The sequence below is a fragment of the Dicentrarchus labrax genome, unplaced genomic scaffold (genome assembly GCF_905237075.1).
Source record: "Dicentrarchus labrax unplaced genomic scaffold, dlabrax2021, whole genome shotgun sequence".
In the NCBI taxonomy this organism is placed as follows: domain Eukaryota; kingdom Metazoa; phylum Chordata; class Actinopteri; family Moronidae; genus Dicentrarchus; species Dicentrarchus labrax.
Window position 1 is genome coordinate 23,228,818 of NW_026136722.1, and position 18,409 is coordinate 23,247,226.

At 41.7% G+C, this 18,409-nt stretch overlaps 1 protein-coding gene across 8 annotated transcripts in view; it reads right to left on the reverse strand.

Annotated features, from left to right (window-relative positions):
- The window catches only part of caskin1 (CASK interacting protein 1), a 110,487-nt gene extending 96,233 nt beyond the window's left edge, over positions 1 to 14,254 (reverse strand). For 3 of the 8 annotated variants that reach the window (XM_051386820.1, XM_051386823.1, XM_051386819.1), the window contains exon 1: positions 13,395 to 14,253. In XM_051386820.1, the coding sequence (XP_051242780.1) occupies positions 13,395 to 13,488 (94 nt within the window). In that variant the 5' untranslated portion in view covers positions 13,489 to 14,253. Of the gene's footprint in view, positions 1 to 13,394 lie in introns of all 8 variants that reach the window. The other 5 variants (XM_051386818.1, XM_051386817.1, XM_051386824.1 and 2 more) reach the window with 3 other exon arrangements.
- Positions 14,255 to 18,409: the final 4,155 nt, after the last annotated feature.

Sequence of the window (18,409 nt, forward strand, 5' to 3'; positions counted from 1 at the left end):
GAATACAACTTTCCATTCCCTCCCCATCGTTTCATCTTCCCTCCAGATGATTTGTTGCTGTTCCTCTTTTCCTTTCTCTCTCTCTGTTTTGTCATTAGGGAGGATGGAGGCTTGACACTCACTCAATATGTTCAAGTTTTCCCAGCTGTGCTGAGGATTGGGTTCAGATGGTCTGAAAGTCTTCCAGTCACAAGTTCACTGATCATCTCTAGCCGTCGGTCTATACACATATTTTATAAGAGTTTCCTGGAAAATAAATCTGACCCAGATAATCTGCCTCTGAATCAGTAGGAGAGGCTTCCTCGCAGTCAACACAGACTGAGAGGCTGAAATATTTATGAGTTAGGTGAAGGGGAGGCCTTCATCGCCAGCAACATATCCTGCTTTAAACATCACTTATGGACTACCATCGGACGCTCATGCACCTTCAAAGATCTGATAACGCGCAACCTTTAAGTATACAGCTGTAATGTTAACACAAGTGCTGTTTGATCTTCCAGTTCACGCAAATAATGCCACCTTTGCACTATTTAATGCAGAAAATGTGGAGAAAGGAGGCAGTAACATCCTCTACTTCTCCTTCGACACCAACAATAGAGCACATTTTGAAAGCTTTACGGTAAAATGGACTAATATTTTACAAAGAAAAACAAATGCCAGAATGTACAAGTATAAAAACATATAGAAAACAAGTGCAAGAAGTGGAGCTATTTCAAAAGCAGCAATACAAATATCCTGAGAGGTATCCAGGGTGTCACTGTGATCCTAATGAACTATCAAATGTTCTGGACATTTGCTTCAAATTTGTGTTATATTTGGATGAAAACCTGACTATTAAAATGTCAGAAAACAAGGAAAAAATCCTATTTCTTACTTTCTCTTCCTTGTTTTGTTCAACCAGCAGTCCAAAATAATGATAAAGAAAAGCAGAAAACTATCACATTTTAGAAGCTGGAACAGGACAAGGTTGATCATTTTTGCTTTTAAAAGGACTTAAAGATCCGCTCTAGACATGTATTATAATGTACAATAATGTGTCTGATTTCAAGTTTCTACATCACACTTGTATAAGTTGCATAACAGATCAGGATGTTTGTGATGTCACAAATTCTGCTGGTAGGCCCCGCCCCTTCAAAATCAGCTTTTCAATGAGCACAGAGAAACTTTCCACTTTCAGCAGATGAATGTGAAAACATCCTTCTAGTGTCAAACTCTGCACAGACAGCACTCACACAGCACACTGTAGGGACAAGAACAAACACCTGTCCAAGGAATAGAGCTGGACAAGTGCCCCTCTCTGTGCCAATTTATCTTTAATTTATTTATATTTTCTTAGCAGGGAAAACAGCAGAGCAATGAAACATTACCAGTTTAGAAATGGTTTACCAGCAGGTTTTACTGTTATAATTAGATAATAATACAATTACATAAATCTGTATCTCCTGGGAAAAATTAGGCTTCATTAATTCCTTCAGAAATATTTTAGGTAATTAGGGGCGATCTGGTGACAATGTTGACTTCAACAGAGAAATTGCGTCCCAAATGATTCAGTATAGCCACACAATATGATTGACAATATGATTTACTGAGGAGGAGATTTTTGTACCCTTCTCTGTGGAGCTCATAGTAAAGCCAAATCCCACTGTAATATCAGGGCTGTGTGAACAAAAGTAAATCCTTTTTGTGGATAATTTAACATTGCACTGCAGATATGTCAGTAGATGTGTTCACCATAGGATTTATCAGAAGCAGCAACAGCTGTAGCTACAATAAAAGTTAACACAACTGCTGCCAGGCTGCCTGAAGAGGCTTTGTAAGGAAGATCCTGCTGTGCTAATGCAGGAAGAGTGAGGTCTACAATAACTATCTGTGCGTGAAGACGTAGGCGCTCAGTTTCCACTTTTAAAAGGGACTGAAGAAGGTTAATATGGGAGAAAGTGATTTCACAGTGCTGATTTTTATGAGACGGAAAGCATCCAAGCAGAGCAGGCAAAAACACAGTGTTACAGAAAATGACAAATTATATCTGGGTCAAAACACTGCATAATAGTCTTCAATGTGTATTATAAAAGCTGGATTTGCATGAACTTTTGTACTCGCACAAACATGCACACAATCACATAAACAAACACACAGTACAAACTGCGAGTGCATGTGTCAAAGGTCAGGTATATTATATGGAATTTTTAGCAAATCTGCAGCTGTGTGGGCAGCAGTCCAACACCAAACATCTGTTCAACCACTGGATCACACGTATACATCTATGTATGGGGACACACGCACACGGTAGGCCAGCCTTAACATCTGTCCTGCTGGCTTGTCCCTTCTGGTCTCTGATCACTGCCTCCTGTATGAGGATGCACACACATACACACACATATACACACATATACACAGACATGCTATTACAGATATTTTGTTACACCAGATGGTGATGTTACTGCTTACAGTAGCATTAATGGACAGCTACCTTTTTATACAGTAGAGGTCCTGCCAAACAGGGGGGACCACACAGCCCTTCGTCAAGATCGTTATTTCACAAATTTGTCATGACAAAAGTTTTTGGAATTAGTTAACTAATATTTGGCATTTGGTTTAGAGGGTAGAAATGGATTCTCTGCTGTAACGTATGCTGTAGCTGTTAGCATGTCTAGGAACATGTGTATAGTAAGGAAGTCCTGAGTTCTATCAGGCTTTAGGGTAATATTAACAGTTCACACTCCAGCAATACCAAACACACACACAGGCTTAAGCCCTATTCGCACGGGACTAGTATAACCTGGGGACCTCATGTGATTTAGTAGTTACCCCACCAGGTCTGTGTTTCACATTCGCACAGGATAAGCGAAGTCTGTGTTTTAACTCGAATTTACTGACATTACCCCTGGAAATGATGTCAAGGCTCTGCACCGGAGCCCTCGTTGGTGCAGCACAACGGTTAGATATGGATATTTTTAATATAATAATAACTGGTGAGCCTGTTGAAAGATAGAAAAATGTTCCTTACCGCATGCTGCCATGCATGTAATCCATCTAATCATCTTTCAAGATTTTGCTCTTCTGATGGATTTGAGCTTGCTCTTTCTGTGAATGGGTCTCCATGCTGTGAACCTAGATGAGCCTCCTGAATTTGCACCCAAAATGCTGTCAAAACTTTCATTTATAATTGCTAACGCAGCCTCCATAATTCTCGACCGGGAAAAAGGTGCAGAAAACACAAAAAAAACTTAAATAAAAAACCCCAATTCACAGAGATGCCAATTTCCACGGGACTAATATTATCACATGACCTCTGTGTTTGGCGAAATATGGTAGCTAATTTATTACAGATTACAAATTACGGACATGGCAGATTCGCACGGGATTAAGATCACAGATCGGAGGTCCCGCAATTATTTAAAATTACCAGAGGTCCCCAGGTAATACTAGTCCCGTGCAAATAGGGCTTTTGCCTTATTACAATGAAATAACAGCCTCCTCTTACATTCTTACTTCTCAGACTTTTAATTCGCCATTAGGACTGACAAACTAACATGGCAATTAAAATGCAATGCTGATTCTTTATTTACATTTCTCATTGTGTGAGGATGCTAACCTTTTAACTGAGACATGTAGCTTTAGCTTTCGTCTTTTAGAAAACTTTGGCATAAACCTGTAAACATTAGGCACCAATTTACACAGAAAACATGTTTTTAATAAACAAAACTCTAGTATGCAAGTATATCACATACCTACTTAACCCCCCTACCCCCCCCAATAGTCTCACACATATCAAAGGCCTCAGGGTGTGTCAGTGCACGGCATTTTCCCAAGCTGTGAGCCTGCACCCAGTCTGTGTCACAGCCCTGTTTTTAGTGGCCACAGACAGAGCAAGAGCCCCAGCATTCATCCAGAAAGTCCCAAGGCGATCCTAAATGTATTCACTGTGGGTGTGAAGGGCAGAACATTTCTAAGAGGTTCTCATGTAGAGAACACTAGAACCTTGTTCGGACCATGTTAGTTTAAGTTTAGGAGTTGAGTCTAAAAAAATGCATAATTTCCTGCTTTTATTAGCAAACATTCATTTGAAGCAGTAAGAATACGCTTAATGTTATGAATTCAGGGCGTGAGTGGAAAAATCCTGCAAGGCAATGTAGAGGCACAGTCGCACTCTGCAGCAGCACTTTAGGACACACACACACGCACACACCTTTGCAACCTAACACATACCCACACATGCAGGCAGCTACTGTATTAGTTACATAACAATTCTCCAATGATATGGCTTAGCTGTCTCTCTCATATCTTTGAGATTCAGCTCTCATGTCTGCAGAGGATTTTGCAAGCATATTAAGCTGTATGTGTGTGTGACTGAGTGTGTGTGTGCTTTTGTCCCCTGTCTACAATGCTTGACTTCCACCTTAACAATTAGGCTATAACACACACAGAGTGAGTCTGTACCTCTCTGTACCAGTCCTATGACGGTGGGGGACCACTGTGTTTGAGGGATTATAGTGTGTGTGTGTGTGTGTGTGTGTGTGTGTGTGTGTGTGTGTGTGTGTGTGAGCCAGTGCAGTAGGTGGTTAATGCCACCTCCATAATGGGTGCTGATTGAGCACGGGGGTCCCAACCCGCTGCCCCTCTCATTTAGTGGGTGGTCTTTCTATCCAGACTAAACCATTTAGTCCCCTTCCCCTCTTTAATCTGCACCGTAGCTAGAACAGAACAGAACTAAATAGAACAGAATAGAATAGAACATAACATAATAGAATAGAATAGAACAGAATAAAAAGAATAGAATAGAACAGAATAAAAAAGAATAGAATAGAACAGAATAGAATAGAACAGAATAAAACAGAATAAAACAGAATAGAACAGAATAAAACAGAATAGAGCAGAATATAATAGATGATGATTTCCATTTGATGTTCTTTCCTTTTATTTCCTTTCCCTTCCTTATATCCTTTTTTTTTCTTTCCTATCCTAACCTTTTGTCTTTTTCCCTTCCCTGTCCTGTCTTTTCCTTTTCTCTCCTTTCATTTCCTTTCCTTTCCCATGCTGTCTTGTCCTTCCCTCTCCCTTTCTTTCCTCTACTTTACTTTCAAGTCATATTGTTTCCTTCTCTTCCTCTCCTTTCCTTTCCTTTCAGTGCTGTCTTGCACTTCTCTTTCCCTTCCTTTACTTTAGTTTCAGATCATATAATTTCCTTTCCCTTTCTTTCCTTTCCTGTGCTGTCCTGTTCTTTTCCTTCCTTTCCTGTCCTCCCATCTCCTCACCTCTCCTGTGCTCTCTTCTTCTCCCTGAACTTGCCACTGACCCATTATACTATGTGGATGTTATTTTTGGTGCAGTGCATTGTGCAGATGAGTAAGTGTGCATGTATGTGTGTGTGTGTGTGTGTGTGTGTGTGTGTGTGTGTGTGTGTGTGGGGGTGGGAGAGAGAGAGAGAGAGAGATATGGGGGGGCTTGTGTGCGTAGCAGTCGGCAATAAAAGTCCCTCTGTTTCATCACCTTGTTCCCTTGTTATTTCATCATTTTCAGCCTATCATCACCCCTCTTCTATCAGTCCCACCCGCTCATCAACAAGCATCTTCTCCTCCTCTTCTGACTACAAGATATCTCTCCCTCTCCCTGTTTCTTCTTCTACTCTCTCATTCCCTCTCCTCTGGAACATCATTCCCTTTGCGTCAAAGCAAAAATATCCATCCACCTCTCTCTCTCTCTCTCTCTCTCTCCCCCATCTGTTCAGTAATTCAATCATGGAGGCAGAGAGGTGAGTGATGATGTTTTGAAGGAAAATGCAGGGTATTCAGCCAGCCAATCCTCCACTCTCTCAATATTATCCTTTCTGATTGCAAGCAAAAACTCTGAATCAATAAACCTGTGTTTGCGTTTTCTTCTTCTGTGCGAGTCACATAAAATATATTTAATGTGAGCTGCTATGGGCGCACTTGAGCGACCAGCCCCAGTTATATTTATAAATGACTATAAATGAATTAGCTTTCACTTCAACGCAAAACAAACGTGTCATCATTACCAGAGTTATTATGAACCAGAACTAGTTTCCCTAACAAGCAGCTGTGCAGCCGCCATTATGCTTAACTGGAAAAACACAGCATGCTGGAACAAACACCCACATACACGATATCTTCAAGGCCCTCTGAGGTGATATGACAGCAACACCCCCAACACACACTTTCATCATGTCATTTATACCTCATCTCGTCTGAAGAACCTATTGCAGAGATCAGCATACATGTACAAGAAAGTGAGCATGTGAAATCTGAACTAAATTTAGCAAGGCGTTAATAGACAATAAAAAATAGACAATCTTGGAGAAAGTTAATAGTCTCTGTACTAAAGCAGCTCTTATCTGTTAAAAATGAATCGTCAATTGGAGCAATATTAAAGCTGCAGTAGGTAACTTTTATAAAATAACAGACAACAATTTGAGTACATAAATAGTACTAACCCTAACCCTAACCCTGCCTTATTTAATTAAACCATAGGCATTTGGTTTCTGAATGTACAGATAAACATGTAAAGCAGTCTTTCTCAAACAGTGGGGTAAACATACCCCGAGGGGTACTTTGGAGTACTGCAGGAGGTACTTTCTTTTTAAATGTTCATTTAAAAGATATCAGTCATGCATAATTCCAAAAATAATTAAAAGTTTAATAAAACTGGAAATGTCTGATAAACCACATTTCCTATTCAATACTATTTTCATATTGTGAACTGCCATAAAACCTCAGAAAAGAAGAACACATGATAAATGATTTTGTACTATATTGCATTGTAGTTTTTTCTTACCCGGAATGTAATTGCGCTGGTCAGGAGGTACTGGGCTGAAAAGATATTATAAAGGGGGTACATTGTTGAAAAGAGTTTGAGAACCACTGCTTTAAAGGTCCAGTGTGTAGGATTTAGTGGCATCCAGCGGTGAAGTTGCAGATTACAGCCCCCATGCCTCACCTTCCCGTTCTCGCAAAAAACGCAAACGGCCCTATCTAGAGTCAGTGTTTGCTTAGTCTGTTCCGGGCTACTGTGGAAACATGATGGTTCAACATGGCGGCCTCTGTAGATAAAAACAGCTCATTGAAAGGTAACAAAAACACAGTAAGGAGACAATACACTAATCAGGTGATTATACACTAATGAAAACATACCTATGAATATTATATTCCATTACTAACAATAGATCCTCCTATGTACTGGACCTTTAATTGAAGTGAAAACAGAAAACTATGTAGTAATATATGATCTCTTGTTATATTTCAGCAATTTACAACAGCACTGCGGCACAAACATCTGGAACCCAGAGTATATATAATGTAATTGAACCAGTAGAAAACCTAAAACTGCAAGAACAAGCTTCTCACACCGTGTTTCTCTCAGCGGAGCATACAGTTGCAGACAGAGCACAGTTAACCAATATGAAGACTGTGGCTGACGGTATGTGAAGCTTCCTCTCTGCCCGCCTGCCTACTCCTTTGTAAATGTGCACTGGCGTGGACGCAAAATCATCTGCTCCACTCCTCTGCCAGCCTCGCATATCAACACAGAAAGATGGGGTGGGGGGAATAGAGAGACAGGGGGTTGGTAGAAAGAAAGGGAAGGCGGCTGTGTAGCAATGGAAGCATGTGTCAGTCTCTTGTGCCGGTAAACAGAGAGGGAGGGGCGGGTACTGTGCCAGAGGTTGAGTCCTAATAATTTCACTGATGCAACATACACACAAAGACACATCTATTTCCTCAGAACAAACACACACACACAGCCTTTAATGACACACAATAAACAACCATCAATACAGATTACACCACCCGCCCTGACACACACACACACACACACACACACACACACACACACACACACACACACACACACTCAAACAGCCCATTAGCAAACACAGACCTCAGGTCACACTCAAGGTCTGCTCCACACACAAACACACACACACACGACCTCATCTAGTGCCATGTGCAGAGGGGGACATCGACATCAAACTGATGATGACTCTCCAGATGGTGCCAGATGTGTCTGCATGAGTGTGTGGTTCTGTGTGTGTGTGTGTGATGCAGGTAAATGTGTGCAGACTGTGTGTCTGTAGTAGTAGGAGTAAATGAGTTGCAGCAGGGCAGAGGCTTTGCCAGACCCATTACACACACACACACACCCCCAACCACATCTTACCTTCCCCTCTACGTACATGCACACACACTTCAACAGCACGTCCACTCATTACCACTACAAACCACATACACATTTCTCTCCTCGCTGCGCACACACAGCTGTCCTGTGAGCTTTGTGTTTAATGCTAGATGACAAACAGGTCTGTGTTAACATCAGCCTAGAGTTACACTTCCCTGCTGTTTGTCTGGGACTCTCAGCTCCGCTCTGTCATTACTGCCTGGCTGCTTCTATCTGCCCTGTTTGCTGTTTTTTTTCTGAAGAAGGGCCCTTGGTCCGCCCTGTGTAATATCTTTGCATGCAATCCCCCCCAAAACACCTTCAGGAGCTGAGAGGAATGTGGATCATTATGCTTTTTCACATCCAAAACACCAAGCAGTTTCTGTGGTAGCTGTCAATTATATGAATGATACGATCCACTGTGGTGGTGGAGAGGCCGGGCTCTGCAGCAGACTGACAGGGTTTGAAAGAGAGAGAGCTGTACAACCGAGCTGAGCAGGGACAGACCTTGATCCTGTGTTTAAACAGCCTCGGTTCGCCTAGATAGCACTTCAAACCACGCGTAAGTGAAAGTTATAGAAGGGCAAACCTCAAGATGGCACCATAAAATGTTGTAGTCAGCCAGTGACAATGATGACAAGCAATTAAGATTTATTCAGGAGCAATGGCAGCCAGAGCCATTAGGAGCCACATGAATGATTGATTGTACACAGGAAGTAACAACAGGAATACCTGCCAATGAGATACCATTAATACTGCTATTAAAATGTTCACATTTTGTCACTCTCAATCTATAGCAAAAGTGGCAAATAGAATTATTTTAATATTTATTTACCCATTGCCTGAAGTACCCAAGTACCCAAATTTAGCACAACCCTAACCATAAACACAACACAACCCTAACCCTAAACACAACACAACCCTAAAAATTAAACACAACACAACCCTAACCCTAAACACAACACAACCCTAACCATAAACACAACCTAACCCTAACCCTAAACACAACACAACCCTAACCCTAAACACAACACAACCCCATTCTTTTGGCATTAATACAATTCTGATGGAGACATTTGGAATCTTTTAGTCAGAAGATACTACAATCACATAAAAATGCATACATATTAGGGCTGGGCGATATATCGATATAAAAAAATATATCGATATATTTTTAAAAAAACCATATCGCATATATATCGATATAGTTCAAATTTGCGCTGTGATCCTTGCTCCAAGCAAGCTGCTGACCCGGCGCTCTCTGCACTGCTCCCCGCGCCCCCGCCACCACCCCTCCTCTTTCAATAACCTAACGTAATGTTTGTGTTCATATCTATAATTTAGACTGTAACGTTGTCAGACTGTTAGGTAAGCTAACTGCTGAGTAATTCACTGATGTTACAGGTAACTTAACGTGCTAACGTTAGCTAAAGTAACGTTGGCTAACGTTAGCTTGTTGAGCTCGGCATGATTCATGTTAGCAAAACCCAACGTTAATATTGAGTGTGGTTTTAGTCGGAATGGGTTGTTCTGTTTACAGGCAGCAAATCTTTATCATACCATTAACGTTATGTTACTAACGTTACAGACACTTGTTGCTGAGTCAAACTAATAGACAGCTCAGTAATAACGTTAACTTACGTTACGTTGTTTTAACGTAATTGTTCTTGCTTGTGTAATAACGGTAACAGTTTTGGTGAGTGGTAACAGCCTTACTGCCTTCTGAAAATATTAATTTAAAAGTTATAATGCAGCCTAACTTCTGGTCACAACGTGTGTGTATAGGTGTGTCTGTGTATGTGTGTGTGTGTGTGTGTGTGTGTGTGGAGAGAGAGAGAGAGAGAGAGAGAGAGAGAGAGAGAGAGAGAGAGAGAGAGACTGAACATTTGCTCTCACTTTGCGGAAAAGATATCGGGATATATATCATATATCGATATTCAGCCTAAATATATCGGGATATGACTTTTGGTCCATATCGCCCAGCCCTAATACATATGGACTAACTTCAAATCTGAGCCAGTGCCTTGGTCAAGGGCAATGAAGAATTAACCTAACATACACGTTTTTGATGGTGAGGGAAACCAGAGGAAATCCACACAGACACAGGGAGAACATGCAAACTCAGCACAGAAAGGCAGTGCCTCAACCAGGAATCAAACCCAGGAGCTTCTTGGTGTGAGGCAACATTGTGTATCCAGAAACACTGGGGACCACTGGTTTAATTCTTGACATGCATTGTATTTTATGTATGCTTTTATGTCTTTATCTGTAAAGTAATGAGAAACTGCTACCAGGTAGATGCACTAGGAGTACCTCAAAACTGAATTGTACTTACGTCCTTAAGAACATTTCTAATTTTCACTACTGCCGTTGTGTCATAAGGAACAATAAAATCTGCCAGGAAGTTGACTCAACACCACTGAACTATCTAAACTGTTATGCGTCATAGCCCACATTCAGACTGCAGGCCAAAGTGACCCCAATAAGGACATGATACACAGCAAAGGGCCGCAGGTCGGACCCGAACCCTGGGCCACTGCAACTAGGTCCCTTCCCCGGTACATGGGGCACCAGCTCTACCAAGTGAGCTATCTGGGCACCCCATATTTGCTGAGACAGATAATCTGTAAAATAATCTGGCTCATTGTAGTGCTCCTAATGGCATTTGCAAGAATCCACCGGGCCTGAACAAAAACAACCAATCAGAGCTGAGAAAGACATAAAGACGCTTTGGGTTGGAGGCCTGAGGATAGTTGATTGTTGATAATGAAAGTTTCAGAGAATATGACAAAAAGTCAGTTTTTGTATATGTGTATGTATATATATGTACTACATATTGTTGGTGCGTCATTAGAATATATGTTTCCAGCACAAGTTTCAGCAAATATGTCAAAAAATATTTTTTATAGAAAATTATTGCATCTTTAATGGCGCTCATAGCTTTTGTTTTGACTGTTTACATACATAAGACACATTAATGCTTCCGTCAGGGCTCAGCTTATTGCAGCAGCAAAATATATCGTACTGTATGCAACAATTACAATGTATAGATGATGTGATGATAAGCTGCATGTATTGTCAGGCTTGTGCTTCTTCCACCTACAGAATCTTTAGCTTCAGTTGTGTATGCACTGCTATCCATTGAGGATTGGCTCTCATTTGGTGCACAACTGTGTGTGTGCTGCAAGCTGCCGGCTGTTTCCTATAAAAACCAGTTTGAGGGTTTGCCTGCCCTCTGTATGAGAGGGGCTTCCAACTGAAGTGCACTTCACTGTAGCCTAAAGGTTATTTTGTGATGTGCTTTTGTACATAATGTACTCCACTGAGTTCAGCAGACACTATTTTGGGCACTACCTGAAAATGCTGGACCCTACCAACTGTTGTCTGTATTTTGCACTAGACAGTCCACAGAATGGCTTTAATCCAAGGGGTTTCCTGTATGTGCTCTGCTCCACTGTAGCCTGCGGGCATGCAGTGCACCCCGCTGATTCCTACAAACTGCTCTGAGGCCATATGCCGCCTGAAGACCTGAACAGTGAGTTTTGCCATCTGTGGCATACAAGTTAGTTTATTACACACATGCCCAAACACAAAGTGAGGTTACACTTACATATATATGTCAAATTAAATAGCCAATTTCACCCATAAATGTATTAAAGCTGCAGCAGGTAATTTTGCAGGTTCCTCTGGCTCTTCCTAGTGCTCCTAATGAATAATGCAATAATTCATCAGTTCTAGACGAGAACAACCAATCAGAGCTGAGAAATGCAAATGCCATTAGGAGCACTAGGAGGAGCCAGAGGAGCCTGGTTTTTTCACAGATTATCTGTCTCATGTTCTACTGTCAGGATATAGTGAAAGTTTCAACAAATATGAGAAAAAGTTATTTTTATAAAAAATACCTACTGCAGCTTTAAAGCAAGCAAGATCAATAGCCTATATATATTTTCTTTTTCTCCTACAGATCTTAAATGATTCATTTTTTTTTTCTCCTGCCATCCTTAGTCCTATTCTGGAAAAATAAAATCACAGGAGAAGGGTTGAGTATTTTGGCAGGACCAGGACACTGGTATTGAACCTGCATTTCATGGGTACATGAATGATTTAATTAAAGGCTCGTAACGGGTGTCAAAGAGGTCTAACTAGCCAGAATAACTGAAAACACCTGCGTGGGTGCACAGGTCTTTAAAACGAGAAGAATTTTGAGGCTTGGAAGTAATGGCACGCAAGAAAGGAGCATTATTTGTCGTCAACACTGGCTCCTTTTAGTCAAATGAGGCCCACCTGCTGCTTGGAGCCTCTCCAGTGTGAAGTCAGATGCTGCGAACCTGCCTGCCCAGAGCGGAAAGGGGCGATTTGTAGAAAAAAATTGTTTTTAAACTGAATCACTCAGTGATTGTTAATTCCGTAGTTGGAATCAGTGCCTGAGATCAAATATTTGACATCCTATCTACAGAAACTGTACCTCATGCAGCTGGGTCCCTATATGGCATCCATCCCTGTCTGTAGATAACTGTATCAGCCAGTTATTTATCAGTGGAAGTATCCGTATGGCAGTGAGCAGCCTCTACAGAATGATCTATCTGCAGCTCCCTCTGTATTGCCCACACATTAGAGTGGGCTGTGGAAGCGAAACACTGTTGGAAGCTGTGGAGCTACATTGCCTGCAGAAAATCAACAATTAAAAGAGCAGAGTCATACAGAGCAGAAGTCAGCTTTTCCTCCTCACTTTACACGCACACGGTTTAACATGTATCTGAATCCCTGCGTGTCATTAAAGGTAATGTTGAACCTCAACAATGACGAGGCCGCCGGCATCATCTCTTACTTCTGAGACAGGGTCACACAGATCCCTCATCCAAAAAACTCTCTCTGCCACCCTCCGTCCCATCTCTCCGACCCTCCCTCCCTCTCTCTGCTGCAGTGCACTCGGGCAGGGGTCTCAAGACGGGCTGTCAGTCTCCAATCACACCGCTAATCCTCTCTGATACACCCTGATGCATACAACCCCTCCTCTCCCTCCCTCCCTCCCTCCCTCTTAGACATCATCATCAGTTTGGCCTAATAGTAGCAAACAGAGAGCAATGGCATGTGAGAAACAGCCTTCTAACTACCAGTGCCACACCACCATAAAGGGTTTTTTTTTGAGAGTATACAAAGCTGTGTTATTGTCTTTAAGGCACCACTTGCAATAGAATAGAATAGAATAGAATAGATGGTCTTACTTGCTTTCCCTGGCCGGGGCCTTTGCAGCAGCTTCTGCACGGTGAGCAAGTCCTCGGTCTTCACCGCCTGCAGCAGTTCCTGGTCCTTCCCCATCTTCCGCTCTGAGCCGCTCTACTCCCGCAGCATCCTCTGACACAGCGGCGCTTCAGCCCAGCCTCACCCCGCGGAGGGTGCGTCTACCGCGGCCACGAACAGCCTCCCTCCTCCCCCCTGGTCCCTGTCAAGACGAGGCCCCCCTAGAGCTCTGGCATATGATGGGGGTGAGAGAGGGAAAGAGAGAGAGGGAGGGAGGGATAGGCTGGGTGGGATGGAGGGATGCTCTCGGGTTCCCCTCTCGTTAAGTGCAGCGCCACTGGATGGGATGGGGGGGGGACGGGACCGGGGGGCTGCTGGGCCGTTCTAGATTCCAGCAGGCTGGCGTCGCGTGCGTGAAATTTTGACGGTGGAGGTTAGCTCGCGCTCCTCATCTGTGATACCGACTGGAGGCGGGTCGGTGTCCCTCGCAGCTGCGCTCCACAACCCCGGTTAACGGAACGGAAGACGGCGCAGGTCCTCGCTGAAGGAAGGAGACGTCAAACGGAGCTCGCGGGCTCACTGAGAGTAAACGGTTGTGCGTTTAAAGCTCGGGCGCGCGCGGTGTCCGTTCCTCCCGAGGTTGTGCCGCTCTCGTGCTCTGCGTCGTAAACACAATCCAAGGCTGCTGCTGCAGCCATCGCTCCGCGTGCGCTCGGGCTCTGTATTTGGTAATGATTTTCTCCGCGTGGGGGCAGGGGTAGTGAGGGGGGCACGTACATGCGCCCGCGCGCTCTACAGCTGGCCGAGCTCGTAGCGCTAAATGGCTCGTGCTGCAACTTGGGGGCGGACCAGGAGCGCGGTGCTCTCCCGCCTCCCTTTTCATCTCTCTTTGCTTCAGAGAGAGGCTGCAGAGATTTATTCAGCTGCCAGGAAGGCTCAGACAAAGTGAATAAACAGTGTGTTCATCTCTCTTCTTCTTACTGGCCCGATACAGCTTTATGAGACCATACCAGCTACTCTTGCATCATGGCTTTTTCCATTACAGTTCAGTGCACTGAAACCAGTGATGTCACATTTTATAAAGACACACCTGCCTCTGTGTGAAAAGCCTCCCGAGCAGGATTGGAGCTAGGAATTCTAGGGCCCCTAAAACAGGGGCGGAAATATTTACAGGCTGACAGAAATATTTGCTGATTTAATTACAATACTTGTTTGGAAAAGGCCCCAAATGAAAAATTTGAACTCAAAAACATAATTGTGGCACATTAGTAAAGCCTTGAATATAATATCTAAAGGTGGCATTAGAGATATATAAATTGTTTTATTTGTGTCTTTTTAAATTAAACTTAAGTCACTAACTCATTTTGTCTATATAGCAGAACATTTAATTACATGTCTTCATTTCTGTTTTTTAACATGTTATTTTAAAATTTCATCTTAAGTAATGAGAGTTAAATTTGACACCAAACTGCGGAGCTTGCCACCCTTCTAGATCCACCCCTGACCCCCCTGCCCTCCCCCTTCCTTTGCCACTGCACAGTGGCATGTTCGGGGGGGCGGGATAGCACTGGCCAGCCTTGACCTCTGATTAACCAGCCCTAGTGCCACCCCATTATCTTTACCACCTTCCACCTGCACTGTCTGGACATACTTGTATCATATAACTAAATGACCTCACGCAACCATTGTTACCAACCATGTAATGCTAGCATATCAGGAAGGGGTCTAAATAATGCTCCAAAATTTAGCTAAATGTTTGTGATGGAAAAACTGGCATGGCCATTTTCAAAGGGATCCCTTGACCTCTGACCTCAAGATATTCTGAATTAAATTGGGTTCTACACGTCTCCCCTTTGCAGACATTCCTATGCTAATCCCATGCAGTTTGGGGCAAAAACCATGCAGTATTTTCTATGAATTATTTTTTGCCTAGTGTAGTTGAATATTTCTGCATACTGGAGTCCGTAAACAGTGTTGGAATTGCATAAATCAGTAAAGACTGAAAAGCTGAGACATCACTGTCAAAAAAGTCTCCACTGAAAAATCAGTGTTTCTTCTTGTCCCTACAGTGTGCTGTGTGAATGATGTCTGTGCAGAGTTTGACACTAGAAGGATGTTTTCACATTCACATCTGATTTTAAGGCCTACCAGCACGATTTGTGACATCACAAACATCCTGGTCCAGTATCAACTTGTACAGTGTGATGTAGAAACTTGAAGCCACCAGTGCACATCCACTGAGAATGGACTTTACAGTGAAGGAGGAGACATCTTGTGTCAGGTAGGAAAATGTTAGAAATAAACTGAATTTGCAGAGTATTTAATGATGTAGAAGGAGTAGATGTCTTTTTTAAGGATTTCAGTGTGGAAATGATACATTTTTTGCGGAAGAAACACACCAGACACACATTATGATACATGTCTGGAGCAGGTCTTTGAGTTGGACAAGTCATTCTGTATGCCACATTCTTTGAAAAGTTCCTGCGTATTCCGGTAAATGGCTGCAATTACACAAAGAACAAACTCTTTCCAATCGAATGCCACAAAAAAGCAATCAACCATTCCATTCAGTCATTTACTTAACAAAATGGTAATATTCAAGCATGTTAAAGTAAATGACAGTAGGTGTGCAGTTTTGTTGCTAATTGTTGAAAGGTTTTTGTTTATTTTTATTTTAGGCCCCTAGAATCATTGTCACCTTTCATCATAATGCCACTGTTTACATGTCTTTTCTATGTTTTTCTGAAATTTCTCTATTTAAAGGCATAGTTCAACATTTTGGCTAATGCATTTAATTCCATTTTTTTCAAAGAGTTAGATGTGAAGATCAATACCACTCTAATGACTATTTGGTAAAGATGAAGCAACTAGCAGCAGCAGGTTAGCTTAGCTTAGTGTAGATTAGCACATAGACTCTCTCTCAGTGTTTTAGTTTAATTGTGAGCTTAGTGAGTTTTAGAGGGGGCTGGCAGATTTATATTCTGTTACCTCTGCACAGAATCAAACTGGCTTTTTCCATCTGTCTTTATGCTAAGCTAGGTTAATTGTCTTCTGGCTGCAGATGGGAGAGTGCTATCAATCTTCTCTTCAAACTCTCAACAAGAAATTGAATAACCATGTCTCCCTGAAACTTTGTTAAAATGTTTAAGAGTACACTAAGTTTTTATGTTTAGAATATTTCTTGCATTTTTAAGAATTCAGTCTCTCCACAAATCTCTGTAGTCTGCATATACCCTACATAAAGAAGTTACAGTGAATGCAGTTGTTGTGGCAAAAAAGACAATTAGAGAAAGAAGAGGACAAATGAGAGAATTTGACCCTGACTTCTAACTGCAACATCTAACTTATCTTCTTTCTCTGCCCAACCTCCTCCAGATTTTTAACTCCACTCTCCTCTCTTGTGTGTGTGTGTGTGTGTGTGTGTGTGTGTGTGTGGGCAGTGTGCAGTGCTTGGATGCTGCTCTCTGCCTCCTCCACATATTCAGCGAGTTATGTAAGAATGCTGAAGAGTAGCCCATATGGTAGTGAGAGAGTATTTATAAATCTGTATCTGTTAATGCAAAAGCATCTCACTACTCGGAGCTGTGTTATCACTAACACTTGATATAAAACGCTTCATTTTAGAGAGTTTATCTGCACCACATACCCCCACCCCCCTCACTCTTTCTGTGTGTCTTTCCCCTGGTATTGTCAGACAGGAACAGTCAGGATTCAGTATATGTCCAAGGTAGGAAACTGTAGATTTATGAACCACTTAGCTGTATCTATTACACGTGTTCTCTTTCTCTTTCTATGTGTGTGTGTATGAGGAACTATTCAGAGGCATATTTAAAGCTGCTGTCTGTCATTTTTATTTTATTATATTTTCTGAAACTTTCCCTATATCCTGACAGTAGAACATAAGACAGATAATCTGTGAAACAATCAGGTTCCTCTGGCTCCTCCTAGAGCTCCTAATAATATTTGCAAGAATCCACCGGGCCTGAATGAAAACAACCAATCAGAGCCAAGAAAGATAGAAAGACACTTTAGTTTGGAGGCTTTAAGAAATTTGATTATTATTATTGAGTCTCATTCCCAGGGTACCAAAGAGTCTGTATATGACGACGTGAGAATAAGACTCAACAATCAACTATCTTTCTCGGCTCTGATTGGTTGGTTTCATTCAGGTCCAGTGGACCAGTGAACCAGATTTTTTTCACAGATTATCTGTCTCATATACTACTGTCAAGATATACTGAAAGTTTCATCAAGTTATTTTTTTCATAAAGGTTACCTACCGCAGCTTCATTAGTGGTAGTACTGGTGATGGTATGAGAACAACAGAAAAACAATTTCATGATATTTCAGTAGACATAATGCCAATTAAACATTCTCATCACTAAATGAAATGTATGTGTACCATCTTCTTTCACTTTAAAACAATAGCCTCTCTGCAGTGACTCATCCTGACTGCATGTTGGTTTATAATTGTTAAGGGACAAGAATAGCTGTACCCATTTAGTTTGCAGTTCAGTTGAAAAGTATAGTAGTGTAGCTTTATTTATTTATTTTTACATATGAAACCATGTTTATTTTAAACTTGAGTCACCTCATTTAACAAGAGCATACATAGGGACGTGTGAAGCAAAAAGACACTGCCCTCATGTGGCAGGTCACAAAGCATACACCTCCCAGGATGGCTTTCGGTTTAGTCTAGTAGTTAAAGTAAGGGAGAATGAGCAATAATACATTTTAAGTATCAAGTACAAGTATTTGTCTACCCATTTTAATATAAACCAGTGGCTGAAATATGTATCAATGATTGCCTATTGTTATACAACGTTGTAGGCAAGTAGATTATTACAGTAAGCACATCAGCATAAATATAATAAAATAAAATAAAGCAAAGAAAAAATATATAATATATAATGTAATATAATGAAGAAAACACTTTTTTTGCATCAAACAGCTTTAATATTTTTGATGCTTTCACTTTTGAAACATCAGGAGGTGAGTT